General features: G+C 40.7%; 1 protein-coding gene across 3 annotated transcripts in view; it reads right to left on the minus strand.

The window, feature by feature from the left end:
* Positions 1–17,588, minus strand: part of DDAH1 (dimethylarginine dimethylaminohydrolase 1) — a 140,403-nt gene that overhangs the window by 22,147 nt on the left and 100,668 nt on the right. For all 3 annotated transcript variants that reach the window (XM_028513695.2, XM_036026368.1, XM_036026367.1), the window contains 2 exons: positions 11,963–12,036; positions 11,049–11,168 (listed from right to left, as the gene is read on the minus strand). In XM_028513695.2, the coding sequence (XP_028369496.1) occupies positions 11,049–11,168; positions 11,963–12,036 (194 nt within the window). The remainder of the gene's footprint in view (positions 1–11,048; positions 11,169–11,962; positions 12,037–17,588) is intronic.

Genomic DNA, 17,588 nt, shown 5'->3' on the forward strand with positions numbered 1-17,588 from the left:
AGCAATAAGCATTCACTGCAGAAAGGCTGTATTTTAATTTACAAATATTATCAACAGAGAGAAAGGCACTAGATGGAACACATGATAAATAACTTTTATTTTGTAAGCATTTCCCTAACAAGACACAGCATTTTAAAGAATAATTAGCTCTTCAGAAGTATTTGTATTTCAATAATCTAGTAGAGTCCTGCACGGTTTTCTTCTACGTAAGAGCTATTTCTGAATGGGAGTAGGGGGGAGAAAACTGTACTTGAACAATGATTAAAATAAAAAAAAAGAAAAAAAAGAAAAAAAAGAGCTATTTCTTTGAAGTGCCAGATATTTTACTCGACATGATATTATTGAGTAAATTATTGACTGAATGATATTAGGTGGCATTTTCTGTTCAAGATCATAATTTACTTTTGGGAATGAATGTTATTCCCCTGCCCTCAAATGCTAGTGTAGGAACTGAGCCGGCATGTCTCATAGCGCGGTCTGTGGAGCATCACCTGCTTCCGAATCACACAGTGCTCCGGGCTCTGTCCCAGCCCTGCCGACACAGAGAGTCTCATGCTGAACCCCGGGAATGTGATGTGCATTTCAAATGTGCACCCTATGTTATTCTTGGGTACACTGAAGTTTGAAACCACTAACTTAGACTTTCAAGTTACATAAACATGATTTTCACACCTCACAGGTATTTCTGCTACTGATATTACAAGTCCCAGTAGCGAACCTATATGCTAACCTCTTATCACTTGCCCAGGTATAGATGAAAAAGAAATGGTTGACTAGAAAATGCACAAAATGTAATAGAGTTAACACCTTTAATATAACTTCTAAATTTTATTTTAAACTCTGAGCCATGAGTCATCTCTAGATACGTGGTCACAGCTTTGAACTTGGCCTCACTTCGGAAGAAGATAAAAGGGGATAGCTGTTGCAACCCGTCTCCAAAGCTGACTTTCACATTTCAGACAGATAGTGTTTGAGTAACACTGTGCCCCAACCACAGTGTCCGGTGACTAAGCACATAAAAAATAGGTTTGCAAAGATTCTTAAAGGTTGCTGGATCCATATGACATTTTGAAAGATGAAAACAAGTGCTTACTGAGTATGGCGATACTCGTGGAAGGGTTTTGCAGGGAAGTAGTGGCAAATCCACTCTGTTTCTCTTGCATGCCATTATTTCTAAGGATGGTCCAAATCTCATATTGGGTAGTGTGGATGTTTTCCCTAGAGGCTGGAGAATAATTCACAATTAAAATATCACTTCTAATTTAGTGTCTATACTTTACCATATCCTTTGTTAACCTTCAGCCAAGCAATGGGATACTCATCAACAACTAAGGTATTTAATACATGTGATTTCTGCGGCAAAACAGTAACCCAAAACTCAGCCATCCTCCCTCCAGCTCAACTGACACATTTCCTAATCCCTTCAACATCCTGGGCGCTGGTGTTGGCAGGGTGGAGAGTGTCACACCAGCCGTCCTGCGATGTGCAATTTCAGCCCACGAGGCAGAAATCATCCTGGATTTGTTCTTTTTTTGTGCTCTTTTGCCAACTCAATTTGACCAAGAAACAACGGGATGCTGCTGGAGATGAAGTGCACGCAAATGTTGAAGTGATTTTTTCTTTTTGGTATGCCCTTAGAGTGAGTAGATGAAGATAATAACAAATAAATGGGAAAGGGTAAAGGACAGAGACTCTGAATGCAGACGAGCCACTGACTGCTGCCAATGGAAACTGAAGAGGGAGCCAGCCTCGTTAGTGCCGCACGGCTTAGCCTGTGGAAGTCTCCCAGAGCTGCTGTCAGCTGGATGTGTCTGAGTATAGCTCAATTCCCAAAATATGAACCTAGGTCAGTGAAATCCTTCTGCCCACTGATTTCCTACGGTTTGTTCCTGTGGAGATGAGGTGAAAGGGAGAGTTTGAACTCTTCTGAACATTCCACCAAAGGCACCCCGTGTGGTAGTCATTTCTGAGGTCATTTCGTTCATCATTGTCCCCCAGCGCCTAGTATAGTGCCTGGTATACAATGAGGGTCCTACAAAAATCTGTCAAAGTGTGGCTCTGCTCCCTTTTTCTCCCTTGTCCCCTCAAGGCCATCAGTCACAATGTTTTGCTACTTCTCTAAGTAGTCCTCACCTTGCATGGCTCTTTCCATGGTCACAGCTACTCTCCTAGTCCAAATTCTTCTTGCCTTTATTTATGGACTGTGTGATTGTATCTGACTAGTTTTATCACTCCTAATCCTTCTCCTGTTAAATCATTATAGGCATTAGGCCAAACAGATCTTTCTGAAGGATCTGAAGCTTTATACCTCTGCTGAAACTCTGAGTGGCTTCCCACAGCCTGCAGATAAAACGCCTATGTCTTCACCTTTGGGCCAGGATCAACTTATCCAGACCTTAAATATCTTTCTTTCTCCACATACACCCCATGTCTAGCCATCGTGTTTCTTTTAATCCCCATCTGAGGATATGTTTATTGATTTTTTAGAGAGAGAGGAAGGGGATGGGGACAGAGAGAGAAACATTGATCCGTTGCCTCCTGTATGTGCCCTGACTGGGGATCGAACCACAGCCTTTTGGTGTGTGGGATGATGGTCCAGCCCACTGAGCCACACTGGTCAGGGCTAGCTGTTGTGTTTTGCTCATAGAATAGCTGTTCTCCTCGTTGTCCTGTTTGCAGTGATCTCTCCTCCTCTGTGCCCATCTAAGGCTTGCTGCTTCTTCAGGTCCACTCAGCCTTTGCTTCCTGCCTCTGTGATCACTCCCTCCTTAGGACTCTCATCCTCTACTAGGATCCTGTACCATTTAGTAGTCACTGACACTGTGACATTATTTATCTTTTAATGTCCCATCCTGTTTATCCAGCTAAGCTGAAGGGGCATTGAGGACAGAGACTGTTTCTTAGGACAGATCTTTTATGGAGTTGCTGCTCAGTAAAGATTAATGTGTCATGCTCAAACAGCCCAAGCTTCAAGCTCAACTGTGATCTCTTTTCAATTGCTTTTAAAAAGTCTTCTTGCTGAAGAGGCAGTAATAAAGGGTTTCGGAAACCTTACCTCTTTTTCCTATCAGAATTTTATGTGGGAATTAGAAAATGATGTCATGTATTAGATAACCAGTTTAATAGTTATATATGTCATTGAAGCCTCCTCAAAGAAAAATGGAAGTAGCTAGGTAGGAGTCATCTGTAGCTGTCTGTCCTCAGACAGGCATGGTGATGATCAGTGAGCATGTCTTCCATCACCCTCGGCCCCTGAGAGGGTGCTATCGTGGTGGTCAAGAGTCTGCAGTGGACCCACTTTGGAACTATCCTTATCACTGGTGCTTTATATTATAATTAAATGGCTGCTGCCTTTTGCCAAGTGCTTGTTCACCCTTGTGTTCAAGACACAGTCTTTTCACCTTGACTGCATGCCATGAAATTTCCAATGGACAGGAATGAAGCTCTCATTCCCTAGTGAGGCTGATTCAACTTTGTTTTTCCAGGACAAGACTGAGTACAGGAGGCAGGGGTCACACAGGGAGAGCTGGAGGCAGAGCCAGAAAGACAGCCCGTGAATTTGGATCCTAAATTCTTTGCTTTGCCCTCTTAGCCATTTTGGCCCTCTAGACAATTGTGCTTCTTTAGTAGAATCAACATGTGATTATTTTTAAAAATAAGTTCTTCTCTAGTATCAGTAATAGCATGCTGTGTAACCACTTTTTTTCCTCTGGCACTGATCTTCACACATTAAGATCAGGTCATGCTAGATTTTTCTCTCTCTCCTCTCTGTTTGTGTTGGGGAAGGGGATATGGAAACCTGAGCCAAATGCAAATATCCTGTTCTCAGAAAATGATAGCATTAGCAATTTTTGGTAACTAAGAATATTTTAATAAGGAATATTCACATGCCCAATTACTGAATGATGGCATCCAAGTTATTACTCAGTTAGGTATTATATTTTAAGCTTAAGCAATGCTGAACTCTAAGCTGCAAAAAGGTAAGGAGTGTCTAGCTTTTTATGGCTTTAATTTGGATCCTTTCTTTACTTTTACTGCTACTCGGAATATGTTATTTTGTACCTGTGGATGACACAAGGCCCAATCCTAAACCTGAGGAGCTTGGGGGGGAGGGGGGGCTGAATGTGGCCGTACAAACTCAAGACTGAAAGTAACGGCGCAAGATGGCCTGAACATAAAACTCCTAACTAGGCCTCTCCCTTCCTTGACAAAGGTCAATCTCTACCTTAAATGAGCCTGTCTATTGTCTTCTTCAAGACAACATACCTGTGAAATGTCATCTTCTTTTCCAGACTCAGGACACACCCACCACACCACAGCAGGAGACCGTGGAAGGCCTCATTGTTATCTTTCCCCCCACGTCCCATCTCTCTGTTCTGGAAATGTTAATTATTAACTATCTTGTACCTGCCAGTGTAAAAGAAGTATGTGTTTCTTTGTTTTACTTTTTATCCAATCTCAGAGATTTCCCTGCTTTGCTTTCTCCTGCCCCCTAATCTACCACCAATGGACTTCACATAACTCTGCTCACATCACCTACTTTGCTTCTAACATAAAATAAGATGCAAAACTGCCATTCTCTGGAGCATTTTCACAATCCATTGAGATTTTGTTTCCTGGCAATTGTCAGTATGGCTCAAATTAACTGATAGAAATTCTCTACAGGTTAGGATGTTTCTTTTGCCATACCTATAGTGCACCGTGGTCAGTTTCTTTGGGGTACACTACTCGGGATTCTGGGCCAGATGCTTTTGGAAGTTGTGGGAGTCCTTGAAGGCAGTGGCTCTCAACTTAAACTGCACACCAGAATCACCGGTGGAGCTTTTAAAAAATGAGGCTGTTTGGGCTCCACCCTAGACCCAAGGCATCAGGATTTTCTGACAGAGCCCCAGGGCAGGGTGTTTTCGGAAGTTCCCTGGGTGATTTTAAACTGCACCTCTCCTTAGGAACCACTAATTTAAGGTCGCTTAGAGACTTTCCCTTTCGTAAGCAAGAGTCTGAGATCAAAAGGCCCCTTAAAGGCCATTCGCTCAACTGCCCAACAGATGCTGGAGTTCCTCCTGCAACACCCCAGAGTCTGTCGAATACTTTTTGGTGTCCCATCACATAACAGACAAAATAAACAGCACTTTAAAAATTAAATAATTTCATCCATTTTCCCCCTCTGACATTTTTCTTGTAAGCTCAAGGGAAAAAATAACGTTATTGTTCCCTTTCTCCTACTTGGCCAATTTTGCCTTCTTCCTGCCTTGAGGCTAGGGCTGAAGTTCAGCATGGTTGTTTTGGTCTCACAGCTTCAGGTTATTTATGGCCTTATTATGCCAAAGCATTTTGCTTTGGCCCCCCCAGTCCTGCTGGCAGACAGCTCTGGGAATAGTGTCAGATAAGGCAAGGGCTGCCAGGAAAAGGAGCATAAACACTTGTTACAAACTCAAAGGTTATTTAGTTTTATGTTAATTTTTAAATTCAGACATGGTAGTTTCCTTTTTTAATCATTGTTTTGTGGGTCTGGTGACTACAACTGGAACAGACAACCAGATAATGAGACTAAATTAAACCCACAATGGGACTGGCGGTGTGCCGTTCTCAGTGGAGACCCAAGGCGGGGAAGCCCGTGGCTGCGCAGCACGATTCCCTGCGACAACGGCTAAAAATTCAAAGTCTTTATTTTTCCATTTCATTCGCCCTGTTGATACCAGTTAACTCACATTCCACCTTTCGACTTTTGCTATTGCCGTTCCAGTTGTCATTAAAGGAAATTCCAGGCAATGAAATAACACACAAAATCAAAACACACTGAGGGTTTTTCCATTTTCATTTTTTATATGACCACCTATAAAATAACATGGACATTTTTGGACATAAAACCAATGCTGAAGTTGAGTCAAAACGAGAGGAAGCGCTGTCTGAGTGACCTCTATTATGTAGTCATTCAAAAGAAAAACACACCGTGTACTGTGCAATTTAAACTAGTTGCAAAGCAGCCCATGTCCTCATTTAAAGAATCTTACAAAAGCTGGCTAGTTATTTCAGAAAGTAGATAAGAAGTCTAAAAGACACTTCCACCAAGATGCATTATGAGCATTTTAATTAAAAATGACGTCTGTTAGAATTTTACTTACTGTATTTCAGCTCCATTTACCTGACCGAGAGACAAAAAATGGAGTGGTGATCCCATAATTCTTTTCTTACCATGTCCTTTTAGTATTTCTATGAAAAGCATTTTAAAATAATCATTGCTTGTGATACAAAATAAGAGAATTATTAATGAAAGAAAGGCCACTAAATTAAACTGCCAGGGCCAAAAGTAGAAAATAACTGGTCTCCAGCATGGGGTTGGGCCAGTGAGAATGCTCCTCGCAAGGCCTGGCCAGCAGGTGGCACAGCCCCCCAGCCTGTCAGTACCACCGCCCCTTGAACTCCACCTGGGAGCCCTGGTAGGTCAGCAGCTTCTTCATCTGATTAGTTTCAGGAAAGTTTTAGTTAAGAGTCCCTCCCTTTTTACTTCCTTGCCTCCCTCCCTTTGTCCTTCCTTCCTTTCTTCTCTACCCCGACCCGCACCCCCACCCCTGCCCTTAATTTACTGGAGGGATGACTGCTTTCAAGGAGATTGAATTAGAAATCATTACTGTGAGTCTCTCCCAAGGGCAGGAATTACAACCCATCCTCCTGTGACGGAGAGCGTGTAATTAATCCAGGTTCCTGGAAACAAAGTCGATTTGGAAATGAATCTAGAAAAAGAATGGGTGGCATGCGGGGCAAATCTACTTTTTATCGTGTCATTTTTCCCTTCTGACTTTATTGAGGTATAATTAACAATTATAAAGTGTATATATTTAAGGTGTACAAGGACTCGGGGAGGCGAATGGGGAGATTCTAGACAAGGGGTACAAGTTTCAGTCTTTTTTACCTTAATAAAAACAGGCTAGTCTGGCAAAGACAGGCATCGTGTAGATGAGGAAGCAGAGGTTTGAGAGTTAGTTGGACCTTAGCTACTGGAAAATTATTTCTGTAAGTTAATCATAGCCCATTTCCAACAGTCTAATACATGTATCTTTCCCCCCTAAGCTTTAAAAGTTAAGGTAGAACATACAAAGTGGCCGTTTGGACCACAACTTTCTCCTTCCTTCTTCAAGTAACCACTATTCTGACAGTTAACAGCACAGAATAGTTTTGTCTCTTGTTTAAATAAATGAAATATTAGAATATATGTTTTTTGAGATTGACTTCTTTTGCTCAAATTATGTTTGTGAGCAGTGTTCCAGCTGTGCAGCAACTGGAGTTTTCTCATGTCTTGAGAAGGCAAACATTTCTTCTGCAAGACACATGTATGCCTGGGCATGAATTAATCGTACACTATTTTCTTTTATAGCTGCAGAGGGATGGTGAAGGTGGTAGTTGCCCAAGGTCATGAAGGGAATAATGGAAAGTCTGGGAGGAAAACTATAGAAAAGGCATATTGCTCGAAAGACTAATTTTGCTTAGATAATAGTATTTCTAAGATAAGAATCGATGTCAAATATCTTTAGGAATTTGCGAGTCAATCTAACCTCTAGGACCTTGGTAATATCAACAGTAAGATCCAATAACAATATGTCCTCCTTTCTTCTTTCCCTACATTAAATATAGCCTGTGTTAAATGTGTATTAAATGTACCCTGTATTAAATGTGTTCTGGGCTTTTTAGCACAGAGTTGCTAAAGTCTTCCTGGATGGATGATTTCATTGAAATATTTGATGTATACACTAGTAAATCTACTATAACCTTAGACAGGTATGATGATATCTCAATAAGAACCCACTTCATTAGCCAAGCATAAATTGCAAGCCATTACAAAGTATTTTAAAGGCAATAAGAAACACTTGGGCTCTCAGCTTTGCATAAATATGTAAGACATGGTTTTCAGACTCTGAAGGAAGCAAGTACTCTGCAAGCGGTGACAGATGTGGAAAGTAATCAAGCTTTCAGTATGTGGTGCAGGAAGGCACAATTCACCTCTGTTTAAATGCCTCGCCCTTCAAAGAGATGCCCAAGTGGCTGGAGGCTTCTCCACAGAGGTAAGATGGAGACATCAAGATTTGCAAGGAGGAAACAGACATCTGGGAACAAACTAACATCTTTACTGAGACAGGTCAGATCCTGGATACAAACCAAAAAAAAAACAAAACCAAAACCAAAACCAAAACCAAATGGGGTGATGAGATGAGGGGAATAGTTGGAGAGAGGAGAGCAGGGGAAAGGGAAAGATTATGTAGAACAAATCCATGGGAAAATAATAGGAAAGGTTTTGAATAGAAAAAGAATGGGTGGACAGTTAGAGAGAGGGGACTCAGGGCCCAGGAAATTTGACTCTGAAACCATAAGATTCTATTCAAAATGCTTTATTTAATCAGATCTCAGAATTTTCACTTGTGAAATGGGAAAAGTAAAACCAATATGCTTTCATTACTTGCAGATGATGTATCTGTCTCTATGCATTTATCTTCTTGCCTATCTACATCAGATTTTACCTCTCCAAATTAGTAGTAGGACTTACCTCACTGTCAATTTCATTGATTGTTCTTATACAGGAGCCCAGGCTGTTCTCAAATGAATAAGAAGTGCTGTTCACTAATCTGACTTTCACCAGCCCACCTAGTTCTGACCTGAGAACAGGTCCTCACACAGATCTCATTAGTCGTTGGTTCCGTTTGTCCTCCTGCCCTCATTACAAGGTAAGAGGACCTTTTTTGATGCTAGGAATATGACAGGTGGGCATCTGCCAGCTCCACGGGCCCATGGTTTAGGGAGCACATTCACTGACAGAAAATACAATCTCCAAAGAATGCCTTTGTAGTCAGGGAGGATCATTTATAGCTTCTGACTCAGAAGGTTTCAAGTATAGAGCGAACATCACTATTAACACTAACTCAAATGAGCTCTACAGGAAAGAGAACTATAAAGTCTTGGCCTTTTTTTTTAAGGTCATATTGGTTCTCCTTTCTGACTGCAGGGTCTTCCCCCTCTGATTTTTTTCTTTCAAAAGAAATCATGGTCCAACATCTCTGAAGCAATACAAACCCTGCTTTTCAGAGCCTTGTGTGGGTACCCAGACTACTGCTTCATGGATGTAAATTCATCCTCTTCCACACTTTTAAGTCCCTACCTCTTCAAACTTCACCTGCCCCATCCTGCTGTGTTTCCAGGAGCCCACTGGAAAACCCTTTATTAGTTGGACTAGTTTGTTTACATCTCATGTATGTCCTTTGCTCAGTCTTTGTTTACACTATGTCCCCACCAGAAACATTCTCTCACCGAATCCCACCCTGCCAGAACTTGAAGACCCACAGCTAGCCCCATTTTTTTTCCACGAAGCTTTCTCTGAATACCTAGCCCTCAAGGAGCTCCCTTCTCTCCTCTGAATAACAGGGCTATTTTATGTAGTATAGTGCTGGTTAACCATATTGGATTACCTCTTCGTTTGTACGTGTTAGTTTCTCCAGACTATTTGAATCAGGGATCAGGTCTACCCAGAATGGCAGATGGGGCTACTTTTTCTAATTTGTCTACCAGAGGAGGTTCTCCCTGCTAATGCACACGAAGGCACAGTATAAGCCAGCTTCAGTCCTCTCCTTCCCTTGTAATCAATGTTAGATATGTGCAGACCAACCTAGCTGCCATGGGCAGATACCACAGAGAGTTCCCCGAGCGGAAAAATAATCTTCCTAGAACCCCATGAGTGATACCACTCATCAAATTCTCTCTTTTTAGACACCATCTTTTTTATATGCTAAAAGTGGACAAAGCCTTCCAGATAAAGCAGAACACAAGGAAGCAAAGAAAAAGCCACCAAATTCAACTTCTGAGTCAGATGGTTCAGCAACACTTGTGAAAAGTCCTAGAAATACAACCAGATGTACAGTTTGAGAATAGGAAGACAGAAAGGCCAGGTGAGCTGGCCAAAGAAATTGCAGATAATGCAGAGGGGAAAACAGCAACTGGGATGCAGTGATTGCTTCCCACACAAACTGTAACGAGTCTAGCCCTGAGGTAGAAGAGTAAAGACCTGAAAGGGCAAAGAAATAAACTGTGCACCTTGGGGCACACAGATTTCCTCTCTTGGCCTAAAAGGAGTTTCTGTCTTTGGTCCTTTAGTAAGTAAGTCATGTTTATTATTGTGAAGGACCACCTGAGAGGAAGGGGTGGGTAGTTGCAACCCACCATTTAGTATTAGCCTTGTTATCTGGGGAGTCACTCGATCTAGTTCTCCTATGCAAAATGGAGATCACAACGCCTCTCTTATTCATTTGTTCATTTCTTCATTCATCTATTCACTAGATGTTTACTAAGGTCCTGCTATGGGCTGAGCACAAAGGACCACAAATGGTAAGCAAAACGGACACGGTATTTGCCCTTATGCTGAGTCCAGATCATCTCATGGCATTGTTAATTACAGAAAAGAAGGAAAGTGTCTTTGGGCTGTACAGCACCACAATGTGGTGGGTCTTCTTCATTATCAGTGGCTTCCGCTCATGCTTGAGCTGTGCGACCTGGGCAAGTCCTATTTTTCCTGGGCTTTCCTATTCTTGTCTGTGAAATGAGAAAAGTTCCTGTCCTAAAACGGAAGTATTCCAAATGCACATTTGGAATGTTGAAGAAGTTGAAGTCTTTAGGTACTTCTGAATCATGGCTCTAAAACACTGTTATGAAACAGTTCAGATATACAAAAGGATAAGACCCCCTATTGTACCAACTACTTGACATAAGAAGAACATTACAAGGAGACCCACTGAAGGCAGCCTCCTTTCCCCAGGGGGAACAACTGTGATGAGTTTGATGTTTATTTTTCCGAATCATGGCCTTTCTAGGAAGCTTGTTGGTTTTTGTAGGAATGGTACCTCACTTTGGTGTTCTTGGTGCTGGATGAATGAGGAGTCCTGACAGTGTCTCTCAGAGAAAGCTCAAGTGCCAGCCCATTCTCTCCCCACCCACCCGGCAGACAGAATCAGGGAAACCATGGGGCAGATATCACCCGCTGCACTTAGAAGGTACCTAGTTTTTGCATTTACCTTGAGGGCCTTCTGCGCAGGTTCACTGGATCCAATTGCAATTAGGTTAGGCCCAGCCATGCTGCAGAAACTCTTCAAGTGCAAAGCATCAGTAACTGGGACTGTGGAGACCGCATAGTCCTATGCAAATAATAGAAACAAGTAGTTTGGCATTGCAGAATCCTTCTAAAACATATTCAAACCTGCCTGAGTCATGCTTGCCCCTCTAGAGGCTGCCAGGGGCCTGCATGTCTGGAAGGAAAAGTGGGATTTGTAGGTTTTGGTATTGCCAGGTAAATGAAACTGCTTCTAAGAAGAAAGTGCAGAGCTGTCTTCCAGATGTGTGATCATTGAGCTATGGAGTGGGCTCTTCTGAAAGGATGTGTTTAAATATCCTGTGCAAACTAGGGCCTCCCATCTTCATGGGGAAGAGAGCTTTCTGGGGGTTCTATCCCTTCCTAAGCCAACCTGTTAGTGATCAGTAGAGTGAAGGGAACTTGAGAGGATGTACCAGTATGTGCAATACCTAGCACAGTTGCCAGCACATAGTAGGCAACAAAGATCCTACAGATAGGATCAAGGGTGATCCTTGATTCCAATCTGAAAAATCCACATTTTAGGTTAAAGTCAATTGAGTCTCCAGATTTATTTTTGTCACTGATTGTGCCCTGAACTTCTGTGGTTATATGCTCATACACTGGGAGAAAACAGATGTCAATGATAACTTTCTTGCAGCTGTGGTAGCCCAATAAAGCCTACGTATTGAGAAACCTGAATGCGATAGCTTCTAAAACATCTAACAAACATACAAACGTTTGGAATTAGTTTGCAAAGCTGGTGACATATAAATACCATTACTCATGACTTAAGGACTCAGTGGGTCTATGAATATTTATTCATGACTCCGTGCCAGGCATACATTATCTTTCACTTACCTTAAAAGTATCAGCCAAGATTTCAGCACCCCGTTGATTTGTCCTTTTGGAAAGACCCACAAAAAATTCTCTGCCTATAACAAATGTCATGGGACATAGTGAGTAGGTGGCACCAGTGACAGCACACTATTGCTTTATCTATAAATAATGACCCTAAAGCACCACACAGCTCTTTTGTATCCCAGAGGGCAGGTGTGCTTTAACTCTGACCTCGGCTCTTTTTATACGAATCGGATATCAAACCATTACTCTTAGAAACAAGCTTTTTCAGATTCATAGAGATGGGAAATAGAAGAGTGGTTCCCAGGGAGTGGGGGAAGAGCCACTGGAGAGTCAGTATTCGGTGGGGGTGTGGTTTCAGCTGGGGGCAGGGAAAGCGGGCTGGTGGTGGACAGTGGTGATGGCGCCATAGCCACGTGAGTGGGGTTAGTGCCTCTGAGCCAGGCACTGGAAAGTAGTTAAGTGGTAGATTTCATGTTGACTGTAGTTTACCACAATAAGAGAATTAAGTTTTTATTTAGGAAACCATAGAATTAAAGACATTAATAATCTGCAATACAAAATTAAGTAGTAATGATGGCAAGTTAGTAGTGCTTCCTCTTTCTTTTCCTAAAAGCACAATTCTAGACATTCTTAATGAAGCTGGAGTCCTCTTCTGGTGGCAATGAAATAAAGGCTGAAGAAACCATCTGGGCATAAAGTGAGTGTAGTGTCAACTGCTTTTCAGGTCTGACTGAGAACTGTCTTTAAAAAAACAATACACATCCATTTATTTCAAACAAAAACATCAAAGATGCCTATCTACAAATAGTAAAGTTTAGGAAAATAAAACTTTCTTTGGTTTTCTGAAATTCCACAATTTTTCTTCTCTGAAAATAAAACACTAGAGAAAAATGGTCTCCTAGTTATAGGCAAATAAACAGTTATAGTGGATAGACTTAGGTAATACATAAGTGTGGGGATTTTTATGTTCCCTAAATTCTTTGAAAAAAGAATTCTACATGAAAGGAGGAAAAAATATTCAAATATAACTCAATATATATTTTTTTGCCCCAGAAGAGTAGGGTAAAGTATAAGAAGAGTAGCCATGTAGAAAAAACTGCTTGATAGATTTTATAAATGCTATTACTTTAATTTTCATGATGTCCTTATAAAAGGGCTAAATAAAATAGGTTGAATGATGTTATGACAAATTTCAATGACTTGTGCTGTTGGCAGACACAGGAATCTTCAGTGGCAGATTGACATTTTGGGGGTAATGGTATAATTGTGTTGTCCCTTGAGAAAATTCACTACATACAAATGAAAACTTAAGTGCAGCAAAGGTCTTTTACTTGGCAAAAGTATGACTCAGTTTATTAATAAGTTAGCTGCAATGAAAAACAACATTAAATTTCCTTAATTAAGATACAGATAGATTTCCTAAGAACACTAAAACACCAATACAAATGAAACTTTGCACCCCGATGTTCATAGCAGCACAATTTACAATAGCTAGGTGCTGGAAGCAACCTAGATGCCCATCAGTAAATGAATGGGTCAAAAAACTGTGGTACATTTACACAATGGAATTCTATGCAGCAGAAAGAAAGAAGGAGCTCCTACCCTTTGCAACAGCTTGGATGGAGCTGGAAAGCATTATGCTAAGCGAAATAAGCCAGGCAGTGAAAGACAAATACCACATGATATCACCTTTAACAGGATCCTAACAACAAAACAAAGAAACAAGCAAAATATAACCAAAGACACTGAAATAGAGGACAGGCTGACAGTGACCAGAGGGGAGAGAAGAGGGAATTTCAGGGGAGAATGGGAAGGGTTTACAGGAACAAATTTAAAGGACACATGGACAAAAACTAGGGGTGAGGGGTAATGGGGGGGGAAGGGAGGGTTGGGTGAGTGGGCTGGAATGGGAGTAAAAGGGAGAAAACTGTACTTGAACAATGATTAAAATAAAAAAAATTAACAAAAGATGCAGATAGATTTATAAATTGTACTTAATTTATAAAGAAAAACATTTAATGCATTAAGCAAATTCAAACACATTTATAATAGGGCTTGCACACTATTTCTATTTTCAAAGACTAAAGTGAAGAAAGAGAGAATTATGAAGAGACGCACACTGGTTACCTCTGAAAAGTTAGTTAGACTTCTGTTTTTTTTTCCTTTATTTTTATTGTTGACATTATTATAGATGTTCCCAACCCTCCCCCCATTTACCTCCCTCCACCCAGCCCCCACTTCCCTTCCCTCTGGCCATTGGCACACTGTTGTCTGTGTCTATGCGTTATGCATATATGTTCTTTGGCTAATTCCTTCCGAAGAAACCTTCAGTTGGTGGACTAGATCCCCCAAATGGCCTTTCTGGTAAAATGAACTGATAAAAAGTGCTGAAATGGAAATATTTAAAAAATTGTTTTGGTTGTATGTTTCTTATGTCATTTTCTTCTACCAATTCACCCTCTTTTTCTTTTCCTCCCTCACATCATTCTTTTGCAGGAGAAACCAGTTCATTGGTCTTATTGACTAACCCACACTCCAGATTTGGCCGATTGCTTCTGTGTGTATCATCTACCATTAAATTCTTCCTTTATGCTTGGTATTTTTGGTGAACAAAAAGTTTAATGGAGATACTTAATTAGATTCTTGGACAATTTTTGGCGGGAGGATAGGACCACTTCAGAGGCGGGGCTATGTTGCCATTGCATCTCGTCATGAAGCGCACGGCCGGCTCATGTTTTCAGTGACACTGGGATGATCAGTGCGTTCAGGGGGTGTCGGCCTGCTTGCTCCACTATGAATTCCCCGTGAAGCTTTCACAGGAAGGTTTTAACATCCTTTGCTAATCACTGAACAGAGCCATTATTTTATTAGAGATCTACTGGATAGAATTGTAAAAAAAAACTTTCCTCAATCAAGTTTTTGGTCTACTTGAAATCAAATTTATGAAGGAAAGATAGGCTACATGCCTGAGTCTTTGTCCCAGCAATCTAAAATAATGACCAGTATGTTTTTTAAAAAAACATTTTTATCCATTAATGAGTCAAAGAATAAATCACAATGGAAATAAAAAAACACTTAGAAGTAATGATAACAAAAATATCACTCTCAAAATATGAAAGATTTAGCTAAAGCAGCACTTGGAGGGAAAGTTACATAGCTTTACATGTTTACCCTAATATAAGAAAAGGTTCAAAATTAAAGGGACATAATTCTAACTTAAAATGTAAGAAAAAAGGACAAAGTAAAAACAAAATTGAAGGAAGGAAATAAAGGTAGAAAAATGATGGAGAGAAATATATACGAAAGAGGGTTCAACAGAGCAAAAAGTTGGATCTTTGAAAAGATTTAAAAAATTGACAGATTCCTGGAAAGAAAAAAGGGAAGGCACAAATAAACATTATGAAATTAAAAGGAGACATTTCTATAGTTATTGTGAAGCTTAAGATGGATATGTAGAAGATATGAATAACTATGCCCAACATTTGAAAACTCAGATAAAAGACATAAAATTTTAGAAAAGAGTTCACCAAAACTTAATCAGAAAAACCTCATTAATCATACAACCATTAAAGAAACAATATAAATTTAAAAATCCCCCCCACAAAGAATGCACCAGCCCACGGGGCCTTTTTATTGGTAAGTCACATCACAGTTCCAGGAATGCACAGTTCAAATAGCACTGACTTTACAGAACAGAAGCTTAGGAAGTATTCCCTAATACATTTTATGAGGGCAACATAGCTCTTTTACCAAAGCCAAATGAGGATAATAAGAAAGAAAAATTATAGGTCTCAGAAACAAAAGCCTTAAAACGTTAGCAAACTACTACTGCAGTAAAAAGGGAATATATCGTGGCCAAGTTTGTGTCCATCTCAGGGGTGCAAGTTTGGTCAAACATCAGAAAATCAATTAATGTAATCAATCCACATCAATAGATTAAAGAAGAAAATCATATAATCTCACACTGAAGCAAAAAAAGTTTTCACCTGAAATTTTATTTCTAGCTGTTTAGAGAAACTTTTATGCATGTCTCCAGGAGACAAACACAAGAATGTACACAGCAGCATTGAAGATAACAGACAAAAACCGGAAAAAAATCAAGTGGACATCAGCAGTATAATGACCATATACATCATGATCTATCCTTACCACAAAATACCACACAACCGTAAAAATGAACTACATGCCTCAAATTAGCTCGAAAGCAGAAAAACCACACCTATTTAGGAATGCATGTACTGAGGTGAGACTCCAAGAGAGACAGCTAGTGCTTAACACCAATTCGGGCCAGTGGTTACCTCAGGCTGGGAGGAGAGGGCTGGGTGGAGAGGGAGGCTAAGCCTGGGGCCCTGGGTCAGGCAATGTAGTCTGTCTGCTGCAAGGTGGTAGGCACCCAGGTGTTCATTTTGTTATTGGTCTTTAAACTGTACATAAACATTTTATAGCTCTTTTTATATGCTCCTTGTTTCACAAAAATAAATATGTAAAAGGAGAGGTAAGCTGATGTTGTCTATTTAAGGGAAGTAGGACTGAGACAATTTTTGCCAGCAGCAGTGCACCGGCTGAGGGATCTCCCAGCGGGACTGCAGCTGGAGAGCTGCCTTCTGTCTGTGTGATCGTTAATGAAGCTCTGAGTTGCAGAAGGAAGAGGACACAGAGCACAGGGACGTCGTCGTACTGCAGATTTTATTTCTTACCCAACTGTGCCTAATTCGAAATTTCAGTGGTGGTGGTTGGATGATGTTGTGAAAGTAATTAATGCCACTTGAAATGTATGTTTAAAATGGCAAATTTTATGTGATATATATTTTATCACAACTTTTAAAAAGGAAAAAAAAAAGAGAAGAAAGAGAAGTCAGGACCAGGTATTGGGTATGAATGAGGTGCCGTGCAGTTAGATTTTAATATCCTAACTCAACCTCAGTTTTGAATAATAGAACTTTTAAGATATTAATTTAAGTATTGAATATTATACAAATGTGTACAGATAGTGTCAAAGGTGAGCCTCAATGCTTGGTACCTAATCAGAAATCGGGGCAGAAGCATTAGGCTCGAGAGGCTGTGGAAAGACCTTTGACCACTGGGAGAGCTTTCTGGTACAAGTGTGTCATACAACACAGATGAGCTTTTAGGGAGTCTGTTCAGCGGAGCTGTTAGGGTAACTAAATAGTTGTGAACACAGCTTATTTTAAACCTACTTCAAATATTATCAGTACCTGCTTACAAGTTATTTATTACATGGTTATGTTTTGGTAAAAAAAATGAGCTCTATTGTGAGGAGGTGTGATTTACACATCTATCTTTCCACAAGAGCCTGTCTTCTAAGAGAAACAGGCTGTTGTTCTATGCTGCTAAAAGGAATGAAAGTGCCATCAACTGGAGACACAAAGAATACACTAAGGGGGACTTACTATGCAGGTTCAAAGCATGCCCGAGTCTGCATGGACACATCCAGAACCAGCAATGCAGGGCAGGCCTCCTTGGCTCCTTGCTCTTTGTCCTTATGGTTCATGGGGATGCACACCACACCCCAGGGGCTGTGCAGTGTATAACTCCAGGGATATTGCTCACAAACCTATGATGAGAATGATGCCCCCCTGGAGCTTGGCAACACAATGGTCCC

Source organism: Phyllostomus discolor, chromosome 5, assembly GCF_004126475.2.
Source record: "Phyllostomus discolor isolate MPI-MPIP mPhyDis1 chromosome 5, mPhyDis1.pri.v3, whole genome shotgun sequence".
Classification (NCBI taxonomy): domain Eukaryota; kingdom Metazoa; phylum Chordata; class Mammalia; order Chiroptera; family Phyllostomidae; genus Phyllostomus; species Phyllostomus discolor.